Here is a 19160-nt window from a genome sequence, read left to right as displayed (position 1 = left end):
TTTGTTTTGGGGAGGTATGTTTGATTTCACTGTCACTTGTATTTCTTTGACCCTTTAAACTCCTAGTTTACTGCTAATCTTACAGGACAGACAGAGGGTAGCTGTTCAAAATATGAAAATGATGGTAAAACTGTAAAGGCTTAATTATTGTTTATATGTGGGGTTGGAAATAGTAGTACACAACTTGTGTAGACTGACAGTTGATGGTACTATAATAATGCTTTTGTTGAAACTGCAGTTTTACCACCATAGAGGTGTTAACAGGTCTCTGCCACCTCATGATTTATGCCAGTGGGAGAGCTTAAATGGGTTAAACAGAGAACAAACCATCTTTCCATGCCTCCGGGTTTGGATGAAAGATTGATGACCTTCCCTGGTCACAAACAGTGAAGGGAGCTCCCCTATTCCAGGTGGGGCCTTGGCAAAAGGGTGGTACATAGGGAGATGTCATGTTCTGGGAGATGAGCCTGTGTAGCTGAGTAACTTCAGTCCAGGAACATTGATTTCCATGTCTTCCATTTTTCTTTCAATTGTTCACACGTGCAATTATACCAGAATAATTCTGAGGTAATTTACATAGTGAAAACTTCAGTACTTTCTGAGTTATTGCCTCACCCCCAGCGTGGAAGTGAGACAAGTCCAGCAAGACTTACAGGACACAGAAGGAGGCAGTACCATGGATGTCTTCTGCTGTGTGCCTGTCAGATTTGGAAAAGCTGTGTTAAGTGGTGTAAAACACCCTTTACTAAATCATTTTGAAGGTAATGAAGAGCTATGTTGAACCAAGCAACTCTGGTGGATTGTAACAAGCAACAAATAAAGCAATTGTATCCTTAGGTTCCAAATCTGCGCTTTCCTATGTCTCTGAAAGGCAAATGTTGTAGGCTCCTGCTTTGGTTGGAGCCTTGTCTTAATCTGTTATTTGCATTAAAGAATATTCTTGACCTGTCAGTGAGTGCTTGAAATCAAAACTTGAGTTAACATAGGTGTAAAATGAGCTGTTTTTGTATGAAATGCAAATCAAACTCCCTCCTTCAGGAAGCAGGGTTTTCCACCTCTCTTACGCTTTTGTCAACACGCTGCTGTAAACTAAGAATGATGTTACAGGTGTGACAGAGCAGGTGCTAAGGTGTAATTTGATAACTTCCATGTTCCTGTTGTTATTTGTTTTTATCTAGCATCCAAAGCTTGCTAACTGCCAGGAGCAGTGTGCTTGGGGCGGGGGGGGGGGGGGGGGGGAGGGGGGGGGATGGTGTGTATCTCTGTGAAGATGTGTGCGTTTTGTGTGTGTTTTTTAATCATGTATAATTGCTTTCTCTTCAGTAACTATCTCCAGTCCTTGTTTCTGGTTTTAATTGGTAAGCAACGCTGGCTGGAGCATTCAGATGAGTTCAGTCTGAGTAATGGGGAAATTAGTAAAAGTCCTTAAGGTTTCAGTGGGGTTACCTGATATGCTTTCTACCAAGAGAAGCGATGCGAGTGCTGTCTGCTGCACGCAGTAGATGATGATGCAGTTTTGTTTTGTAGGCAGCTCATCTTTCAGTTGTGATTTTTTTCGTAATTGGGGGCAGTAGACTGCGTTTTAAAAAAAATTAACTTCTTTTGATGTCTCTTGACATTTTATGTAATGTAATCCCCTTGCTCACTTAGGAAGGCTTCTCCTCTATAGCTGGTCTTGGTGAACATACTTTTTTTCAAGTCTTAAGTGTCTGTCACGGCTTCTTTTGTGGAGCCGTTCTCTCCAGAACGTTGTTCTGTGGTTCTGTGAATTCTTCAGTCCAGTTTTATGTCTCCATCCAGTTGGCTTTGACTACCTTCTTGGAAGTTTTTTTTTTCTCTCTCACGGTTTAGTAGACCTCCTTTGGATGATACATAGGATGAGTATGAAAAATACGCGTGCCATGGCCTGCCGTGTTACAGCACAGTAATAGTGTCAAGACTCTGGTTGGTGACACACAACTCAAGATTTTGGGGATTACTAATGAGAAATTCAACTAGGAGCCCAAAAGTAAATCATGACATCCCAGAATGAACTAGTTGAAATGAGATGATAATGAGCAGCCGCTGTGGTGGAGGAGGGAAAAGTAAATGCAAGAATAGAATGTATCAGGTAAAGTATTTTGTGATGACAATGAGAAATTAATTGCTTAAGGTGTGGGGAAGATTTTTTGCCTGGAATACTGTGGAAGTGTGGAACTCAAAAGCATCAAATGCAGAACAAACACTAGAGAAGGAGATAAGGTATTCAAAGTGGAATATCATTGAGTTTAAAATGGCTGTGCGAGAAGGCTGAACGTTGTGGGAAGGTTTTCGTCAGTCAGAGCAGAATGGGATTATGGAACAGTCTGCCAGGATGGGTAATCAAGACAAAAAATCCCCCTACTTTTATACTGGAATGAGAAGCTTTTTTTCTTTTTGTTAAATAAACTAAGTAATGCGATACCTGGAATGGCAGGAGGCTAAACTCTGACTCAGAAAACCTTTTTGAGAACTGTATTTCTGTGACCTTCTGCTTGTAACATTCTTCAAACGGCTGCAGACCTTTCTGTGGCTTGCAGGTTATTGTTGTCAAAAAAAAAAAAAACAAAAAAACGTGGGTTGTTGCTGTACTTCACAGATCAGTTCCTCTAAAATTTCGGCCTCTCTAATATTTGACCTCTTGTCTGCCAAGTTTTACCAGACCCACACATCTGCTGTCTGGTGCCGCTGCTCAGGCTGGGGCCTCTTCAGGCAGCAGGTTGGGAAACCTGGTTAAATCCTGAATGTTTCAAACTGTGGGTTGGGTGTGCCTGGATCAAGCATTTGTCTGCGCTAAGTCTTTATTATTTTTATCTTCTGTTAAGCATTTTTCTCCCTCCTGTCACTCAGCTATGCTCCAGCCAATGATTAAAATGTGGTGTTCCAGCAGAGTAGCAGCAATGGAACAATTTCACATTTTCCTTCCTTGATGAGTCCTTAGCTGTGTTAATGGAAGCCCTGACTAATATGCTGTGAACTAATCAGCATGGCTTCTGCTACTATCACTGGTAAGTGCTTGCATACGAAACATTTCATCTCAGGTGGTCCACCTGGCTTTCCCAGCTTCAAAAAGTAAGATTTGAAAGTAATACAGCTCTTAAAAAGCAAAGCAAAACAAACCCTAAAAAGCTACCAAAAAGAAGAAGAAAAACCAACTTTCTTTGAACAAATAAACAAAGCCTGAAACTCCAGATTCTCTTGGTATGTGCATCTTTGGGAGCCATGTTGTGGAAAGTGTGATGTCACGGTGGTGGTCTGTATGCTGCTGAGGGTCACTGATCCGTGTAGTCTTGGACGGCATGGCTAAGCGCTTCACTTCCTCTGTTGAAAAATCTCCTTTCCAAACACATGATGTAAGTAAGCTTTCTGTAACGGCTGGAAGGTGGAACCTGAATCCTTTTGGTACAGCCAAGCAGAGTTTGGTGAGCGTGGAAAGAAAAACCTCAGTCCCCATAATATATAGTTATGCATTTTTTTGTACTGTCAGTGGAAATTAAAAAAAAAAAAGGAATTAATCTCTCTCCCCACGACTTAACTAACTATTCTGTTCCTCTATTTCAAAATAGTAAAAAGAATTTCATCCATTTTTTTCAGGAGACTTGACAGAAAATGCTGTTTACTTGAGTGTCTCAAACACAAATAAAAGTTGCTCTCCTGATGCTTTTTTCATTCTCCCTTTCACAATGGCCTTAGCGCTGGGTGGGAAAAGCAGCCGAATCAGATGGCAGCTCGCTGGGTACGCGGCATCTTGTTCCCATTTCGACCTCTGATTCAGTCAATGAGTGTGATTGAAAGCTACCACCACTGAGGTGCTAGGCAAAATTAATTATGGATTGCACACCCAAGTCCCATTCCCAAAGCACAGCTGATTGTTTTAGTGGGGAAAAAAAACAAAGCAGCTATACTGGCAGGTGCTCAGGCTGGCAATGTTGCTGGGGGGAATGATACAGCACAGCCTGACTGTGTGCTTGATGAATGTGTTCGGGACTTCGCTCTCATCTTCATTTTTCCTGGCAGAATGAGAGTTAAAGGGTTCAACAGTTGCTGGGTTTTTGGGTGTTGTTTTTTTTTTTTTTTTTTAAAAAAAAAAGTTACTCAGCTTTAGAAGTATGTAGCTAATTAAATTAATTATTTTGCTGCCAGGGTTTACAATGGATTGGGCTTAAAACACCAGAAGTTTGAATGAGGCAATTAGCTCTGAAGGTTAGCATCAAGACTGGTTATTAGGGCGTTTTCTGTTCTGCGCATTGTCAGCTAAGGAGGATGCCTTCCATTGTACACGCAGGCAGAAAAAAAAAAGAGAAGACCTTAGATGTTTTGCAAGAAGAGCTGCTGGCAGGCCTGAGCTGCCTCTCAGTTTTAATTGTTGCATCTCTCACTGCGTGTCCTGTCCTCTAGGCCTGTGCTCGTTCTGTCGACCAATGCCTCCTGTTTTGCTGTGGAAGTTTGTTGGAATTTCTCCCGTATTGCAGTGTACGCCTTCAGTTAGACCCTGCGTGGTTTCTGATGAATCACACAAACTCAGTGTATTTTAATTGCAGACACAGTAAGCTCTTTGCACATGTGTATAACTGAAATAATTTCTTTAAAAGCGTTCTGCTAAATATCTTTTCCTGTTCTGTATGAGCTGCTACGACCAGTTCTTGTTTTGTGACAGTAAATAGAAGTCAGTGGGGTTTTTTTTTGGAAATCGTCCTTCGTTTTCCACTATTTAAAGTAAATACAGTCTTGTGTAAATAATTTAATGTGCTATGTGTTGAAGGAAAATTATAGCTAGAGTATACATAGTGTGAAACGCCAGTCTGCACTTTGTAACGCTTTTCTTTGCCTTCACGTGCCCATTAGAGATGGACACATGAAGGCAAACGGTTCCTTATTATCAACTCATTTTGTCAGGCATAGGAAGCCTTTTATATTGGTAAGTCAAACCCAGGTTTATAGTTTCCGGGAGTTGTTCTGTGATGAATAATCAAAGAAATGATGAGTCCCTGTGAAATGGATTTGTGCATCTTATTTCCAAAGAGAGAGTAAGTTATTATTACACAGTGGGGAGTCGGTATCCTTCAGCTGCTGTCTTTCCTTGGTGCTGTCAGTGGAGAAGCCAAATTCCTTCCATGTCTGAGCCCTGAAGACACAAACTATACCCCCTGCCTGGATGGGAACATGAAGACATCACCTGGACTCCACAGAGAGAGCGAGTTGTGCAGGGCTCTGGTTGGTATTCCTCACCTCAGTGCTGATCTTGTGTTGAATGTTAGGTCACCATCTGGTCTGATGCTCTTATTAATTTTCAGCTTATTTCCACTCTCCTTGGCCCATCCTCATGAGAAGGCAGCTCTGGCTTCAGGTAGGGTGTTACTTCCAAGGAGACATTCACTTACAATTTACACATTTTTCTGGAATATCATTCCTTTCTTGTTGTCTGCAGCCTTTTTCCTTTGTTTTGAGCCTGGATGATTTCTACCTGTGTAGAATCATCCTGGATAGGTCTTGGATCTTAACAGCCCTTCCCTCATAAAAGCGTGGAGTTCTTCATGGCAGCTGTGGGCTGTACAGCTGGCACACTTACTCTGTTGAAGGTGACATTCATTAGTGAGTACTCATCCCTTGGAATACAAAATGGATTTGTTTAGATCAAACACAATGTAATGTGTTAACCCAAGTGCATAGTTCCAGTTATTGGCAGGTGTGGGAGGGACGAGATGCCAAATGTCAACCCCTTGAGTCACAGTTAGAGGGCTTTTTCTTGTGTCTGTTCTTGCAGCCTGGTACAGTAGTGTAATCTTGATAACAGGAGCAGTACCTCCTGCCCCAGAGGCTGTCATTTTGGCAGAAAAAAAATGCTCAGCACTGTTTATGTTGTTGAAAGCCATGGTGAAGATTGGTGGACTTGTAGGATGCCTAGAACTTGTTTTTGCATTTTTGTCATGTTACATTAACTGGGAAACCCATGTAAGTTTTTTTTTTTTTCTTTTATTTTTTTCTGAAAAGGGAGTAACAATCATGTATTCAGATTTTCTTGAAGCAAGTTTAGGCATTCTTCTGTAATAGAACTTCTGTTAGCTCCTTTGGGAAGGTGGTCAAAATTCTGGATGCTAAGAGTGGAGATTTTCAAGTTTTCATAATGTGTTTCTCACACCAGGTGCTGCAGACCCATAACTGCAGAGGTGCTAGAGGAGAAAATAGCATTGGATAGGAGGTTATATAGAAATCTAGGATTCAAAACGTAGCATTTTTACGTGACATGGTGTGACTAGTTTTTAAGGGAAAAAAAGGAAGCATTTCAATAAAGCTAAAAGGGTTTCACTGCATGTGGACGTTCAGTTCCATGCAGGCTGGAAGGAGTGACGGTGCCATTGAGCTGTGTTTCAGAGGGGCTGGTTCTGCTCAGCCTGTGTTCTGCGAAGCAGATTAGCATTTGGGTTTTCTGTTAGAGCAGGCTTGACACTGAGTGTTGTGTAGTGACTTGGCTTGACCTTGGGAAGAGCGTTTCGCACCATTTTTAAGATCATTCTGATACAAGCCATGGGATGGCAGAATGATTCCTGAGGACATGTGCTGCATACGTCTTGGTTTTCATGTGTAATCTGGTTTTGAGACTGCAAGGGTCGGTTTTGATCCCCTAGTCTATAAAGGGCTTTGCACACCATAAGTAGGGCTGTTAGCCCCAAACCCTATGGATGACTTAGTGCGTTTCTGAAAGATAGCAAGTCTTCATTCACACCTTCTTGTTGCTGAAGAGTCTATTACACTCCTTGGTAACTTATTCCAGATGGTATTTATTGTCACTCTTAAAACAGCTTGCCTTTTGGTTCTGTGTTGGACGCTGCTTTCGAGCCCTCAAACCAGTCCTGCCTGCTTTTTGTTGTGGTGCTGGGATCTTCTGCTGCTTAGGTAACTGCGGGCTGTGGGCAAAGGCTGTCCTTCTCCTCAATAAGTTGAGCCAGTTGAGCTCCATTAGGACTACTTTTTATTATTATTGTTTGTATGACTACAGCACCTGACTGCCTAAGGCTCTGCTTGCATTAAGTGTTAAGCCTGGGCTTGAGCTCTGGGCTTTGGCAGCAAGCCTGCTGCGCCGCTGCTGTTGAGCTTGGAGCCCGGCTGCGGCGTTCTCCTTGCTGTTCGTGGGAGGCAGAGTCCAAGAGCAGCCGTGCAGCGGGTCTGACAATTCTGCGGTCCAGGTAGTCCTGGAAACCTTCCTTCCAGGAACAGGAGTGACGAGGAGAGCACCATTCATTTCTGGAGTTCTCCTGCCTGTGAAGAAGGGATCTGTTGGTGCAGTACGTTGAGCCAGGAGAGAATCCAGCTTGCCGGGCTCACCCTCCATGAACTGGAGAGCCTGGGTTATGGGATGCTTCCCTGAGCTTTAGCACACGTGGCTGTCATGAGTGGCAGAGCACATATTCTGGATGCCTTGCTGGCAGAAACCAGTCTCTTCTGTGGCATGCTTAGAATGTGGACATAAACACAGGAGATGATGCTTGGCCTCAGACAAATGAGGGAGTGTAAAGAGTTTGTGTGCCAGTGTATGAAGTCCGGTGTCCCAGCATACTGATTGCCTGGTGATTGTCAGATTTCTGTATGTGTAGTGGTAGCAGACTTCTAACCAAAAGATCTTAATGACATGCTGTGGTAGCTTGCAGGTGAATGCAGAATGTGTCTTGGGTATAAAGGTTAGCCCGGCAGAACATGAACCTACCTCTCCAGGAAAACACAAGTAGGTGATAGAGCTGGCATCCTCCGCTGTTCGAAGGCAGAAGATCTGGTAAACGAACAGGGATGAAAGAGACAGGCTGTTAAAAAGCAGGTAAACAAATCATGCTTGATGTGACAGAAACGGGGTGACTGGTGGAAAGGGTGGTACAGTTGCAGGAGGGAGCTGGAAAAATGATTTTTGGAGTTCTGTGTGAGTAGCAAAAAGTTGCAGTAGTTAGAACCAGAAGGAAAGATGGATTGAAAAGCTTATGTCTAGAACAGAAGGTTTACTGTTCACTAAGTGTCCCAATAGCAAAGACCTGCTTTTGAAAATGTTCTTAATTAGAGATGAACACAAGTTCATGGGCTTAACTTGTGCTTTTAGTTGCTGATAACTGTAAATTACCCGTTTCCACCCCACGTGTCAGTTTCAGCAATAGGTAAGGAGACTTCCTCCTGGGAGGAGACAGGATGCCTTCAGGGCTTGAATATCTTTCCTGTTCCTAGCTTATATATATGTAAATTAAAAAAATATTGATTTTGGATGGTAGCTCTTGAGATAGAGAGATAACCTAAAATGGTGTTTTTGTTGTAGGATCCCATCAGATACAATGTGCTGGATGAACCGTGTGATAGGACTGGGGTGAAGTCTCCTCCCCAGCTCCTGGCATCTTTCTTCCAGCTTTCTTTGGGAAGATAAACAGTGATGTTGACAGGTTGTGTGTGTGAAGGCATTGACATTGCCTTTAGGTATCCTCACCTGACGAATCTGGGGCCATCCAAGAAATGAGAAGAGACTCCCTTGGCTCCTGCATTAGACTTTTCTGTTGTTTTTCGGTTGGTTGTTTTATGTTGTGGGGTTTTTTGGTTAGTTGGTTGGGGTTTTTTGTTTTTGTGTTTTAAGTCTCTTCCACTTTACTGCTTTATTTAAAAATAAAATAATAATTTAAAAAATCCATCTTTTCTGAGGAGGGCTTGCTGCTGGATTTCAGACTGAAGGACACTGTGCTTCCCCTGCCCTAGATCCTTAGGGTTATGAAGGTGCTAGCCTACAGCAAGCTTGCTCTTGCAGGGGAAATGCACAGCAGGTAAATGGTTCGTGTGTGCTAACAAAGCACTAAATCATGCTTTTCTTCTGAATCTTGCTATCAAGGACATTACAAAAGCAGAGTGGGAATTCCCAGCCAAAGGCAGTCATTTGAGTTGGTGGTTAACAAGATCCTCCAGACATCAAAAAAAAAAAAAAAAAAAGAGGTTCCCTGCTCCAGTTACATCAGCAGCCATAGAGCTTCAAAGAGGTCACAGGTGTGGAAATTGGAGGACTCTTCATGGAAGCTGAGATAAAAAGGGGTTCTCTAAAGCCTTGGATGTAAGTTTTTTCTGATCTGAAGAGTGGTGAGTAATGCGACTGCTGGGAGGTACCTCTGGTTTTGCCTGGAGCATGCGAGCAAGCAAGCAGAATGTTTGCCCACAGCCAAACTGTTCTTCCCCTTTCCACTCTTTGGAATAATAAAAGTATTACGCACAAACCCCGCTGTTAATGCAACATATGGGTGAAGTTCCAGGCTATTGTGTTTAAAACTCTCAGTCTTAATTCCAGCAGTAATTATAACTTGTTCCTCTCCCCCTTGTTGTATGGTGAGCACCACAGGAAGTGATGCAAAGTTCCCTGTTTGTGCATGTGTTAACTTAGGCTGAGCAGAGGGACAAAGTCTATCTAATCTCTTGATTTTTCTCCTTTTCCTGTCAAAGCCTCAGCTGTAATACTGTGCCATTGGAAACTTTGAGCATTTCACCTCAATGTTTTGTCTGTCCTGGGGTCTGTTAGAAGCTGGTTCTACTGCTCGTGGATACTTTGCCTCTCTTCTGTTTATAATGCAATCTGACATTTGTTTTCCTCTAACTCTTGAGGCTGATTTTGTTCAAATTAGAGATTTCCTTTCAACACATGTTTTCTCATTTTTCTAGTCTGCAGTTTTTGAGGCCCTCAGCAGTTTAGGCTACAAGGTCCTGCCCTTGTCTATACTTGACAGAAAAGGCATAGTGAATACCATTAAAAAGTCAGCATTTGCTGCCAGCTATCTGTGGTAACCTTGATATCTCCTGTTTGAACAGAAGGGATCTAGCAGTCATTTGTGAATATAAAAGAGTTTTTAGTGTTGCCTTTGTACACAGGGTGTGAGAAAGTCCAAGGCTTTTTATTTATGCTGGTATATTACACCATATAATTGCATCCATCTTTTGATCTATGGTATGAATTAGCTCCATTGAAAACATGTTTTCTATTTTTAAATCGGTTGTCTTGAACTAAGCTCTTGAAACATTCTGCTTTTTGGTTTTGTTTTTGTTTTTAGATGTTCCATATTGTGCTGGGCTTAGTGTAATTGTTGACATGTTGGGTTTGAGTTCTTTCTCTGTGCAGCTTTTCTGTTTTATATATGAGTCTCTTGATGTTTTATGTTAGCGTTGCATGTAGCCAGACTGAGCATGCAAGTTATCTCACCTCGCAGTTCTGGAGCACGTGTCTGACGGTGCAGTGCTGTTACCCAGAGAGGCAGAGCTGAGACCTGGAGCTTGGAGTGATTCCTTACTTGGCCGAGCAGTGGGTGGGTGTTCAGCAGAGGCTCAGCTGGAAGCCCAGGGCTCCCACCACGGTCAGCAGGGGCGTTGAAACGCCTCCGCAAAACTCACACCGTGGGTGGGATGAACTCACCTCCACAGCAGCTCGTTTTTCTACATCGATTAGAAGCTGAGTCTAAATTCCAAACTGAATGCGTAAATTGCACATCTGAGGTTTGGTGGGGTTACTGAGGCCAGGGTGACTTCCCAGGGCAGTGGCACATTCTCCTCCTATTTTCTGTGGCTGTTGTGATGCCCACAAACAGCATGAGCTGTGATGCCAGCGTGCTAGAGCTGCTGTCCCTAGACCTGAGCAGTATTGCAGCATTTTCTTGAATTCCCCAGCTCACAACCTTTTGCTCTTCTCTCTAGTTACACTTGCCTGGTATTTCCACGTGCTCTGCACGGCAGCTACAGCAGAAGAGCCCTGCTCCGTGATGAGGGCTCCTCCGTGCCATGGAAGCAGCAAACAAAATAACACCCATCGACCTTAGCAGAGCTGGAAAATGACAGAAATGTCAAGCATTTGTTTCATGCCCTATCTGTTAGATGGTCCTCCTTGATTTAGGACCCCAGCCTTGTCCTCCCCCCAGCTGGAACGAGTGCTGAGCATGCTGTTTGTAAAGATGTGTGCGTGCGTTTTTCTTCCTTTGCAGTGGTTCTGCTCGGGGTGTGGACTTGCTGGGTTTTTTAATCACTTCATGTTGATTCTTATCGTGTGTTTGTATAATAGTTTGGGGTTGATGTAATCATTGTTACATGTATTTCATTAAGAGGTGTGCGTGTGTGTGTGTGTGTACTTAGGTGTTTGCATAATTCATGAAGTCAAGTATGTTCACATATCCCTTGTTAGCACAGGAGTGCATGCAGTAAGTGCCTGCGTCTTTGTATCGGTGGCTCATTGGGAAGGTGCCTTGTATATATATGGTATGTATAGAAGTATATACTTAAAAAAAAAACACAAGATCTACCATTTATTTTCATTCTTCTACGCCCACCCTAAAAAAGTAAAGAAAAACACACACTCCTGCGTGGGTTCTAGGATGGTTTATTTTTTCATTCAGCCATTAGTTTATTCGTTCAGGAGTTGTACACTGGAAAAAAAGTGCATCCATTAGACAGTGAGGGCTTTATTTATGAGGGTGGTGGTGTTTCAAAGGAGAGGCTGTCAAGTCCCAAAAGAGCCTTTCATGGTGTATTCTCAGCGTGCTTCTGAGGCCACTGCTCTGCTCATCAGGAGGAGAGGCAGAAATGTGGGCTTTACAGAGCAACTGTGTGTTTCACTGGTCCCTGCGCTCACTGACGTTTATTTACATATTGGGAGAGTAAATGGGTAGAACAGATGGCAACCAGACATTTGGTGGTTCTGTTCCCGTATGCTCCTCAGGGGTCTTGCATTCAGTTTTTGCAAAAAGCTTGTCCTATAGCGAGGAGAAAAAAACCAGGAGCCTGTTCACGGCTATGAAAGGCTTGTTGGGATTTTGCTGTAGTGACAGATTCAAGCATTTAGTAACATGTGAAATAATTACAAGGTTTGTTTTACAAGTCCAGCTAATAGCTCCTGAAGATAAGTCCATCGGTGTGTCTGTCTCTTTTATTATTATTGCTGTTTTCACCATTAGAGTGGATGCATTTAGATGCAAAGTCAGAGATCTATTCCTTCTACAAACTGGGTTTGAAAAGTATAGGTCTCTTTATATGGGTCCTGGATCCCATCTTGGCTTTTTCTGCAAGTACTTTAACTCATTGGTGCTCGTGCAAAAATGGAAAATCTGAAAAAATTGCAGGCTTTTTCAGGGTATTTAATATGTATTTCTTCACTCTGTACAGTTTTGAAATGGAAGATTTACTTCCATACCAAGTTGATTTTTTTCTTCCTTTCTTTGTACACACTGGAATGTCGGTGTAGATCTGTTCCAGAGTGCGAGGCAGCTTGCATTAGTGCTTTGTTGTTTTTTTTTTTTTCCCAATGTGCACATGTTGTTTGTTTTAGAGAAGTGTTAATTAAAGCACTTCTCCTGGGCAAAACCATAATATAAAATACACATTTTGAAAATATGTTAAAAGGGGAGATGCGATGTAGGTTTTGGACCTGTAAAATACCTTAACCTGCACATTGTTCCTTCCTGTAAAGCAACCAGGTGTTTCTCAGTAAAGTGGGGAGAAATAAGATGAAAACTGAAGAGCTTGACCTTTTGTGCAGCATGCTGGATCAAGAGTTCTACTAGTTTGTGACATGGTGAATTCCAATGACTTATTGGTAAACACATGGAAGCGCCTAGCATTTGTAGCAGAACCTGACAAATACAGTAAATACCAGGCCTCGGTTATTTTGACCTGCATTGTGGAATCTCCTGATATTTGATAAAAATCTGTAAAGCGAACCTATTTTTGTAATAAAAGGTCAATGCTGTGCCATTCCTTTTTGATCCAAGATAGCTTTCAAAGTAAAAGTGGAATTCTTGATCCTCCATGAGAAAAGCAACTCAGATTTTACCAAGTCTTTTCTAATGCCCTTCTTATTAAATAACATCCTAAAAAAAGACAAAATTAGGAAGCCATGTTCTCCTTTGCAAGGAGGTTTACCATAGTAAATGGTAGCACAGAATGTGAAAATGTTAAATGTCAAGAAAGAAACAGTCCTTTTGAGACATATCTAGAAGGCTAATTATTAACAAAAGTACAGAAACAAAACATATATAACAAAAATACTGAAACTTGCTAGTTATTTGTAGGCAATGCAGCTGAGATGTCCTGTTAGGATTAATTTAAATGAAGTGAATTACCAAACTAGTGGATTCCTGGCAGTACGCTCCACAACCCACAGGAAATGCAGAAAATTGTTTCAAAGTGAGAGTTTTTAGCCAGACTGTATTAGTGGTGTGCATGGCTAATGAAGCTGATACATCTCACTCGCTATGGGACCACATTTCTGTGATACGTGCGGCAGTTCCCTTATTTGCTTGGTAAGGCACTTTGGAATCCTGTGAGATCAAAATTAAATAAAAGCCTGTTATTAAATAGAACCTAACTTCCTCTTTTTTTAATATTGGGTATTGCTGGTTTTAGGAAATGTATTTCTGAACTGAGCCCACCATCGTTGCGCAATTACTGAGTAAATCACATCCTAGATAGTCTTTGATTTCTTTTTCTTGGTAAAATAACATAGTTTAAATATCTTTTCCAGTGATTTGTAGTCAGATGCAAAGTCAGCTAAAAAGATTTCTTCAGAAGGATTTCTTTTCTACGTCGTTATATAACTAAAAGTAGCTATCGTAAATACTGCAGGATTTCATGGCAGTCTTGAAAGCCATGGCTTCTGTGTCCCAGTTCCTTCCATTAGGAGCAGATGATGGCAATTTAGATGATCACATATTCTTTATGACCCAGAGCTGAATAAGCATTAATCAAATAACTAATTCAGTAACAGCAGGACTCAAGAAATGTGGACTGGTAAAAGCCAGTAACTATTTCTGGCAGAGTATGGCAGACCCCATTTTTTTTTTTTTTTTAATAAAAAAAGTTATGGGTATATTTATTGCTAAGTCATCAAATGTTAATCCATATGTGGTCATTTGTATTTCTGAAGGGTTTATTTTTTTTTCTTTGACAGACTGATGTTTTAGTATTGAGCTGCGATCTGATCACAGATGTTGATTTATATAAAGTTGTGGATCTCTTTCGAACACACGATGCTACTCTGTCCATGTTGATGAAGAAAAGTCATGAACCTGCAGAAGTGGTACCAGGACAGAAAGGGAAAAAAAAGCCAGGTATGTAGATGGGAATATTAATTTATTTATAAACATCAGTGAAACCACTATCATGTGAAATGTATATACATATCATATATGTATAATTATCAATCATACAAGAAAGAAAGAAAAAGGTACAGATAACTCTGTTTTTCCTCACATTCCCTGGTGGGGGTGTGACTTGCTTTTTTCCAGCTCAGAATTAAGTAGTAGACTCGTGTAATCGTGCAGGCTCCGATCCAAAGCTCACAAGAGTTAAGGGAAAAGCTCCAGGTGACTGCAGTGAGTTTTGGATCAATCCCTAAATTTTTGTTACATATGAACATTAAAACCGCTAGTTTTTTTTCAAGGGCACTCAGTGTCAGTCAGATCGTAGCTGGGAATTTTTACAATTGGCTGTCAGACCAGGTTTAGATGGATAACAAATACTTGGAGAAATTCTTCCCTCTTGTGCTATGTACTGAATTATCCTTCTGAGATCACATCCAGGAGCCTTTCAGTAGGCAAAACTCCTACTGATTTCAAGGATTTGGTTAGATGCTTATCTCGTCCTTCTTACAGTATCTTAGTGCTTTGTGATCTTTAATGTATCTATTCTCACAACACTGCTGTAAGGCAGGGCAGAGCTATTATCCCCATTTTACTTCTATGCTAAAAGTACTAAATACCATACAGTTGCTCTCATACCATGCCTCTCATTTTATTTTAATGGTATCTGTTAAATTGCTGAAGCTTGATTATTGCCAGCTTAGTGGGTCCTGGTCCATGGTTAAAGCTCAGAGGCATTACAGCAATACGAATAAGAAAGCACAGCTTCAAACTGTTTGAGAGGAGTGAAATGCAAGCCAACAGTTGGACTACGTGTGTGTCTGAAAGTGGAGGAAATGTGTTTTTAAAAGAAAGCTGCTTAGACAAAGATTTTCTGGAGCAAAGAATAAGGATAACAGGACCGAAAGCATTTTGCACTTCAACTTTCATACAGCTCTAAACCTCCCTGTTTTTGAAAAGGCAATCCAAGTGATAATGGCACAAAAAGCATTGTCAAGAGCATTACTGTAGCCACGAAGATGAGCATTCAGAAGCTATAAATGGATGGATCTATGATTAAACATCATAGCACAGAACGTGAGCTCTGAACACATACGGTGGGGGCAATGAGGTACACAAGGGCAAACAAGATCCTTTGAAGATTTACCAAGTGTGTAAACACAGCAGGTTATGCATGCATTCTTAATTTGCTTGCGAGCAAATCCTTTTTCTGGGGTCTAGTGTTCTTTCACAAACAGCAAAAGAACCCTATTTCCACCAGTTTTCAGAACTCCTTTCTCCCCCTTCCAGCCCGACTTGCAGAGTCCTCAATTTTATGCTTTGCTTGAGAGCTATGCACCCTTGAGAGCTTTTACTTTTAAATATTAAAAAAAAAAAAAAAAAAAAAAGTTGCAAAACCACAGCAGATCAAGCTCTTCTTCTGGGATCAGTCATGACAGCATGGCTGTGGAGCATCATGGCTTGTGTGCCTTGCTTGTACCTCTTGATGATACAGGAGACCTTAGATGTCACCTGCTGTTTGATCAGTTCTAGGAGCTGAGCCATCAAAACAACCTTTCCTGGAGAATAAAATCTGCCAAACTTTTTGCAGCAAAAACAGAAGTCTTGAACAATTATGTGAAGCTGCAGTTTTTCAAAGATTTATAGTGGAGCGAGATAGTAAAAAGTACACTCTTGAGACACAACTCGTCAGCCCTTACTGAATGCCATGTTTCTTCTCCAAAGAACTGGAATACCAGAGCTTTTCAATGGAAGGACCACCCAACTGTTTAAGCTTAGGCTATCCACTTTTTTTCTTTAGCCTTAGAAGCAGCTGAACTGTTTTCTCTGAAGTTTTCCCCGTGTTGCTCTTAAGGCAGGCACCTAGCATTAGAAATGTCCTACCAGTTAAACTTGGAGAAAGCTTACAAGGAACTGAAGACAAGATGCTAACAAGGAGTATGTCAGGCAGCTTTTCGTAGTAGGTGGCACTATTGGCTCCTTCTTTAATTCATGGCACATACGTGGTTCTGTACGTACTTGCACTGTGCTGTTGGAAGCGTTATTATTAGGAAGTGGATCCCTGACAAACCACTAAATATATCTGGGGCTTTATTTATTGTCTGTGTTCTCCTACAAATTTATTAATTTCTGAGAAGGAACAGCAAGACTTAGCTCCCATGTCTCATAGTATCTGATACAAAGTCATTGCTTTTAGATTATTAAGCATTCAAGAACTGTGATATATATATATATATGTATATAACAGTTTTTAAATTAGCTTCTGATAACAGTTTTTAAATTAGCGTCAATTGCAGTATTAATCAGCCACAGATTCAAACCGCTGATTTTCTGAAATGCTTGACATAATTCAGTTGCAAGTTACAGGTGAAGTTCACTGGCTTCTGTAGTTAGAGGATCAACTGTTGGTGATAATCATCTCGTTGGCTTTTTACATTGATTAATAAGAGGCATGGCAATAAAAAAATACAGTAGAGAGCTGGTGAATGGTACTAACCCAAATAAAGAAAGCATGTCAGGAATTCAGGCACCCAGAAGGGCGCCATGTGCTTAAAGGTGATGTGCAAGGGATTGGGGTGAGAAAGAGTGTCTGAGCCTTTCTGTGTATAAAGAAAAGCAGAAAAAAATGGGGATGGTGACTCTTCTGCTTGTTTTTCTTGTCTTGAAAGCAGCAGGCATGTCATCACTGGTATTCCCTGTGTTTGCCAGAAGACCTCTTGGTGGTCTCGCAGGCTGCATCGTGTGAATTCTCTCCCCTTAATTGAAAGGATGGGGATACTGGATCATTAACAAAGGTGTCTTTTTCCCAAGTGTCAATTAATTATGCTTGATTAAAAAGCATTTTAGAAAATCTGACTGAAAATTACTTCTTCTCCCTACTGAATTGCTCAACCCCCATTCTCTTGTGATTTCTTTAGGTCATCAAAGCTCTCGGAACTGATGGGATGTAATTTCTGGGGTAATTAATAAATGACAATAGCTGTGTCAAATCCTTATGTATCTATTTTGAGGAGGGAAAATGTATCCTGTATTCTATTTTCATATGTTAAACCATTTTTTTAGTTAACATCACTGCAGGTTTAACATTTTTCTCATACTTTGCTCACAGAGATACAGAAAACTAGTTGTGTGTTCATTCTTCCATTTGTCTTTCCTCACAGAGTAATGCCAGTGCGATTTGTGTCTCTGGGTAATTGATTTTAATCATAATTTTTGTCTTTTTTAAATTACGAAAGTAAAGCTACTTACTGCCAACGTACAGGGGAAAGCTTCCCCTCACCTGGCATCTGCTCCAAACCAAATGGTGCTCTCTAGCAAAGTGAGCGTTATCCTGATGGTACTTGATTTGTCAGCCTTACATGTTCGGGCCTATTTTTGTATTTCTTTGCTGTATGATTAATTTCTGAGAAGAGGGTTTGCCTGATCACTTGGATCAAAGGCTGCCAGTAGGAGAGCTTTGAACAGCTGTGTAGATTTGACTTTATTTTGATAGTGGCTATTACTATGGTAACTCTGAAGGAATAAATATGAAGAAAATAAGGGACGGGGCTGAAATGGGGAAAATGGGGTTAAAAATGCAGTTTGGCTGTGAAAAGATCTTAACTGTGAAAAAAAATTATCCAGTTGTTGAATGTGCTGTTATTTCTACGTGGTTAAAGGCTTAGAATGTAGGAGATTTTAAATCTGCAGGTTTGGCCCAAAATAATACTATTTAGTGGGATAAAAGTTTTTTGTTTTGTTTTGTTTTTTGTTAAAACTATAGCATGGCATTCTCGGACAACCTGTGTTTGCGTAACAAGCAGTGTATGGGTGCCACCGGAGTTGTGTTACATACTAAGTGAGAGTAAGCTGCCACCACTGTATTCAGAAGGTGTACAAACCTGTTCAAAAATAAATGATTTATATTTCAGTAGACCAAAGTCACTGTTGATGTGCTGTCACTGATTGCAGCAGATGGGAGTTGCCATAATAATATATGGGACTATTAAGTATTCACTTGCTTGGCAGTTTTATGAACAGGTACTTGAAAGAAGTTAACCCACCCAGAAACATCAGTAGTAGAAGTCTCAGAGTCTATACCTTTATGTTTGTGTGTTACCTAATATTTCTACTGCTATCTGTATTTGTCTGAAATGGGAGATCAGTTGCAAAGTAGTTATGTCTTAACTCTCTTAACTCTCCAGACCACCTGATTGTAATGTGGAGTGATTTATGATGAGGAAGAAGCAGCTGGATTTTGAAGAGCTCTCTGCTTGCAGTTGAGGGGGAGAGAGAGAGAGAGAGAAGGAAAGCACTCTTAGCATGGCTCGGGATGGAGTGTTACATGCCAGGACCTGTAGTTGGCACCTTCATAAGAAGGATGCAAAAAGCTGCAGGGACAGTGTTTCAAATGCCATGATACATGTGTGTCAGCTACCCCAACTGAAACGCAGTCAATAAATATTACATAAAAATATATATGTTTAAAAAAGTAAATATTGTGGATTTTTTTTAGCTTTATTGCAAATTCATTGACTTACTGGGTCAGTGTGAAACCTAGTATTTTATATTTCAGGGCTTGGTGGTGGTCCCATTTGTCTTCCCAGCATACATTAAGACAGGGTTATATAATTTTATTTTTTTTTTATTTTTAACTTCAGTGGAGCAGCGTGACTTCATTGGAGTGGATGATACAGGAAAAAGATTGCTCTTCATGGCTAATGAAGCTGACCTGGATGAAGAACTTGTCATTAAAAGATCCATCCTTCAGAAGTAAGCTTATGAGTCCCTGTAATAGAAACTGAGCTTGGAATGGGGGGAAATAATGGTGGAGCAGGAGTGATGGTTAAAGACATGAAAGAGAATGAATGGGTGAAAAGGTAACCCTCCATGAAATGAAGCCAGTGTCGGTGTAGTTCAGATACATCTTAGATTCAGATATTCGGAAGTGGTAGGCCTAGGTCCATAAATGAAACTTTAATCTCACTGTATCTGAGAAAGGCTCTTAGGATTTCATGACACTCTACGCATATAAGGCACAAA

The 19160-nt window shown here is 41.0% G+C and overlaps 1 protein-coding gene across 1 annotated transcript in view; it reads left to right on the top strand.

The window, feature by feature from the left end:
- Window positions 1-19160, top strand: part of EIF2B3 (eukaryotic translation initiation factor 2B subunit gamma) — a 96393-nt gene that overhangs the window by 5542 nt on the left and 71691 nt on the right. The window contains exons 4-5 of the mRNA XM_035333263.1: window positions 13949-14108; window positions 18779-18890. Coding sequence (XP_035189154.1) covers window positions 13949-14108; window positions 18779-18890 — 272 coding nt within the window. The remainder of the gene's footprint in view (window positions 1-13948; window positions 14109-18778; window positions 18891-19160) is intronic.

The sequence above is a fragment of the Oxyura jamaicensis genome, chromosome 8 (assembly GCF_011077185.1).
Source record: "Oxyura jamaicensis isolate SHBP4307 breed ruddy duck chromosome 8, BPBGC_Ojam_1.0, whole genome shotgun sequence".
NCBI classification, from domain to species: Eukaryota; Metazoa; Chordata; class Aves; order Anseriformes; family Anatidae; genus Oxyura; species Oxyura jamaicensis.
This window is presented reverse-complemented; position numbering and strand designations above follow the sequence as displayed.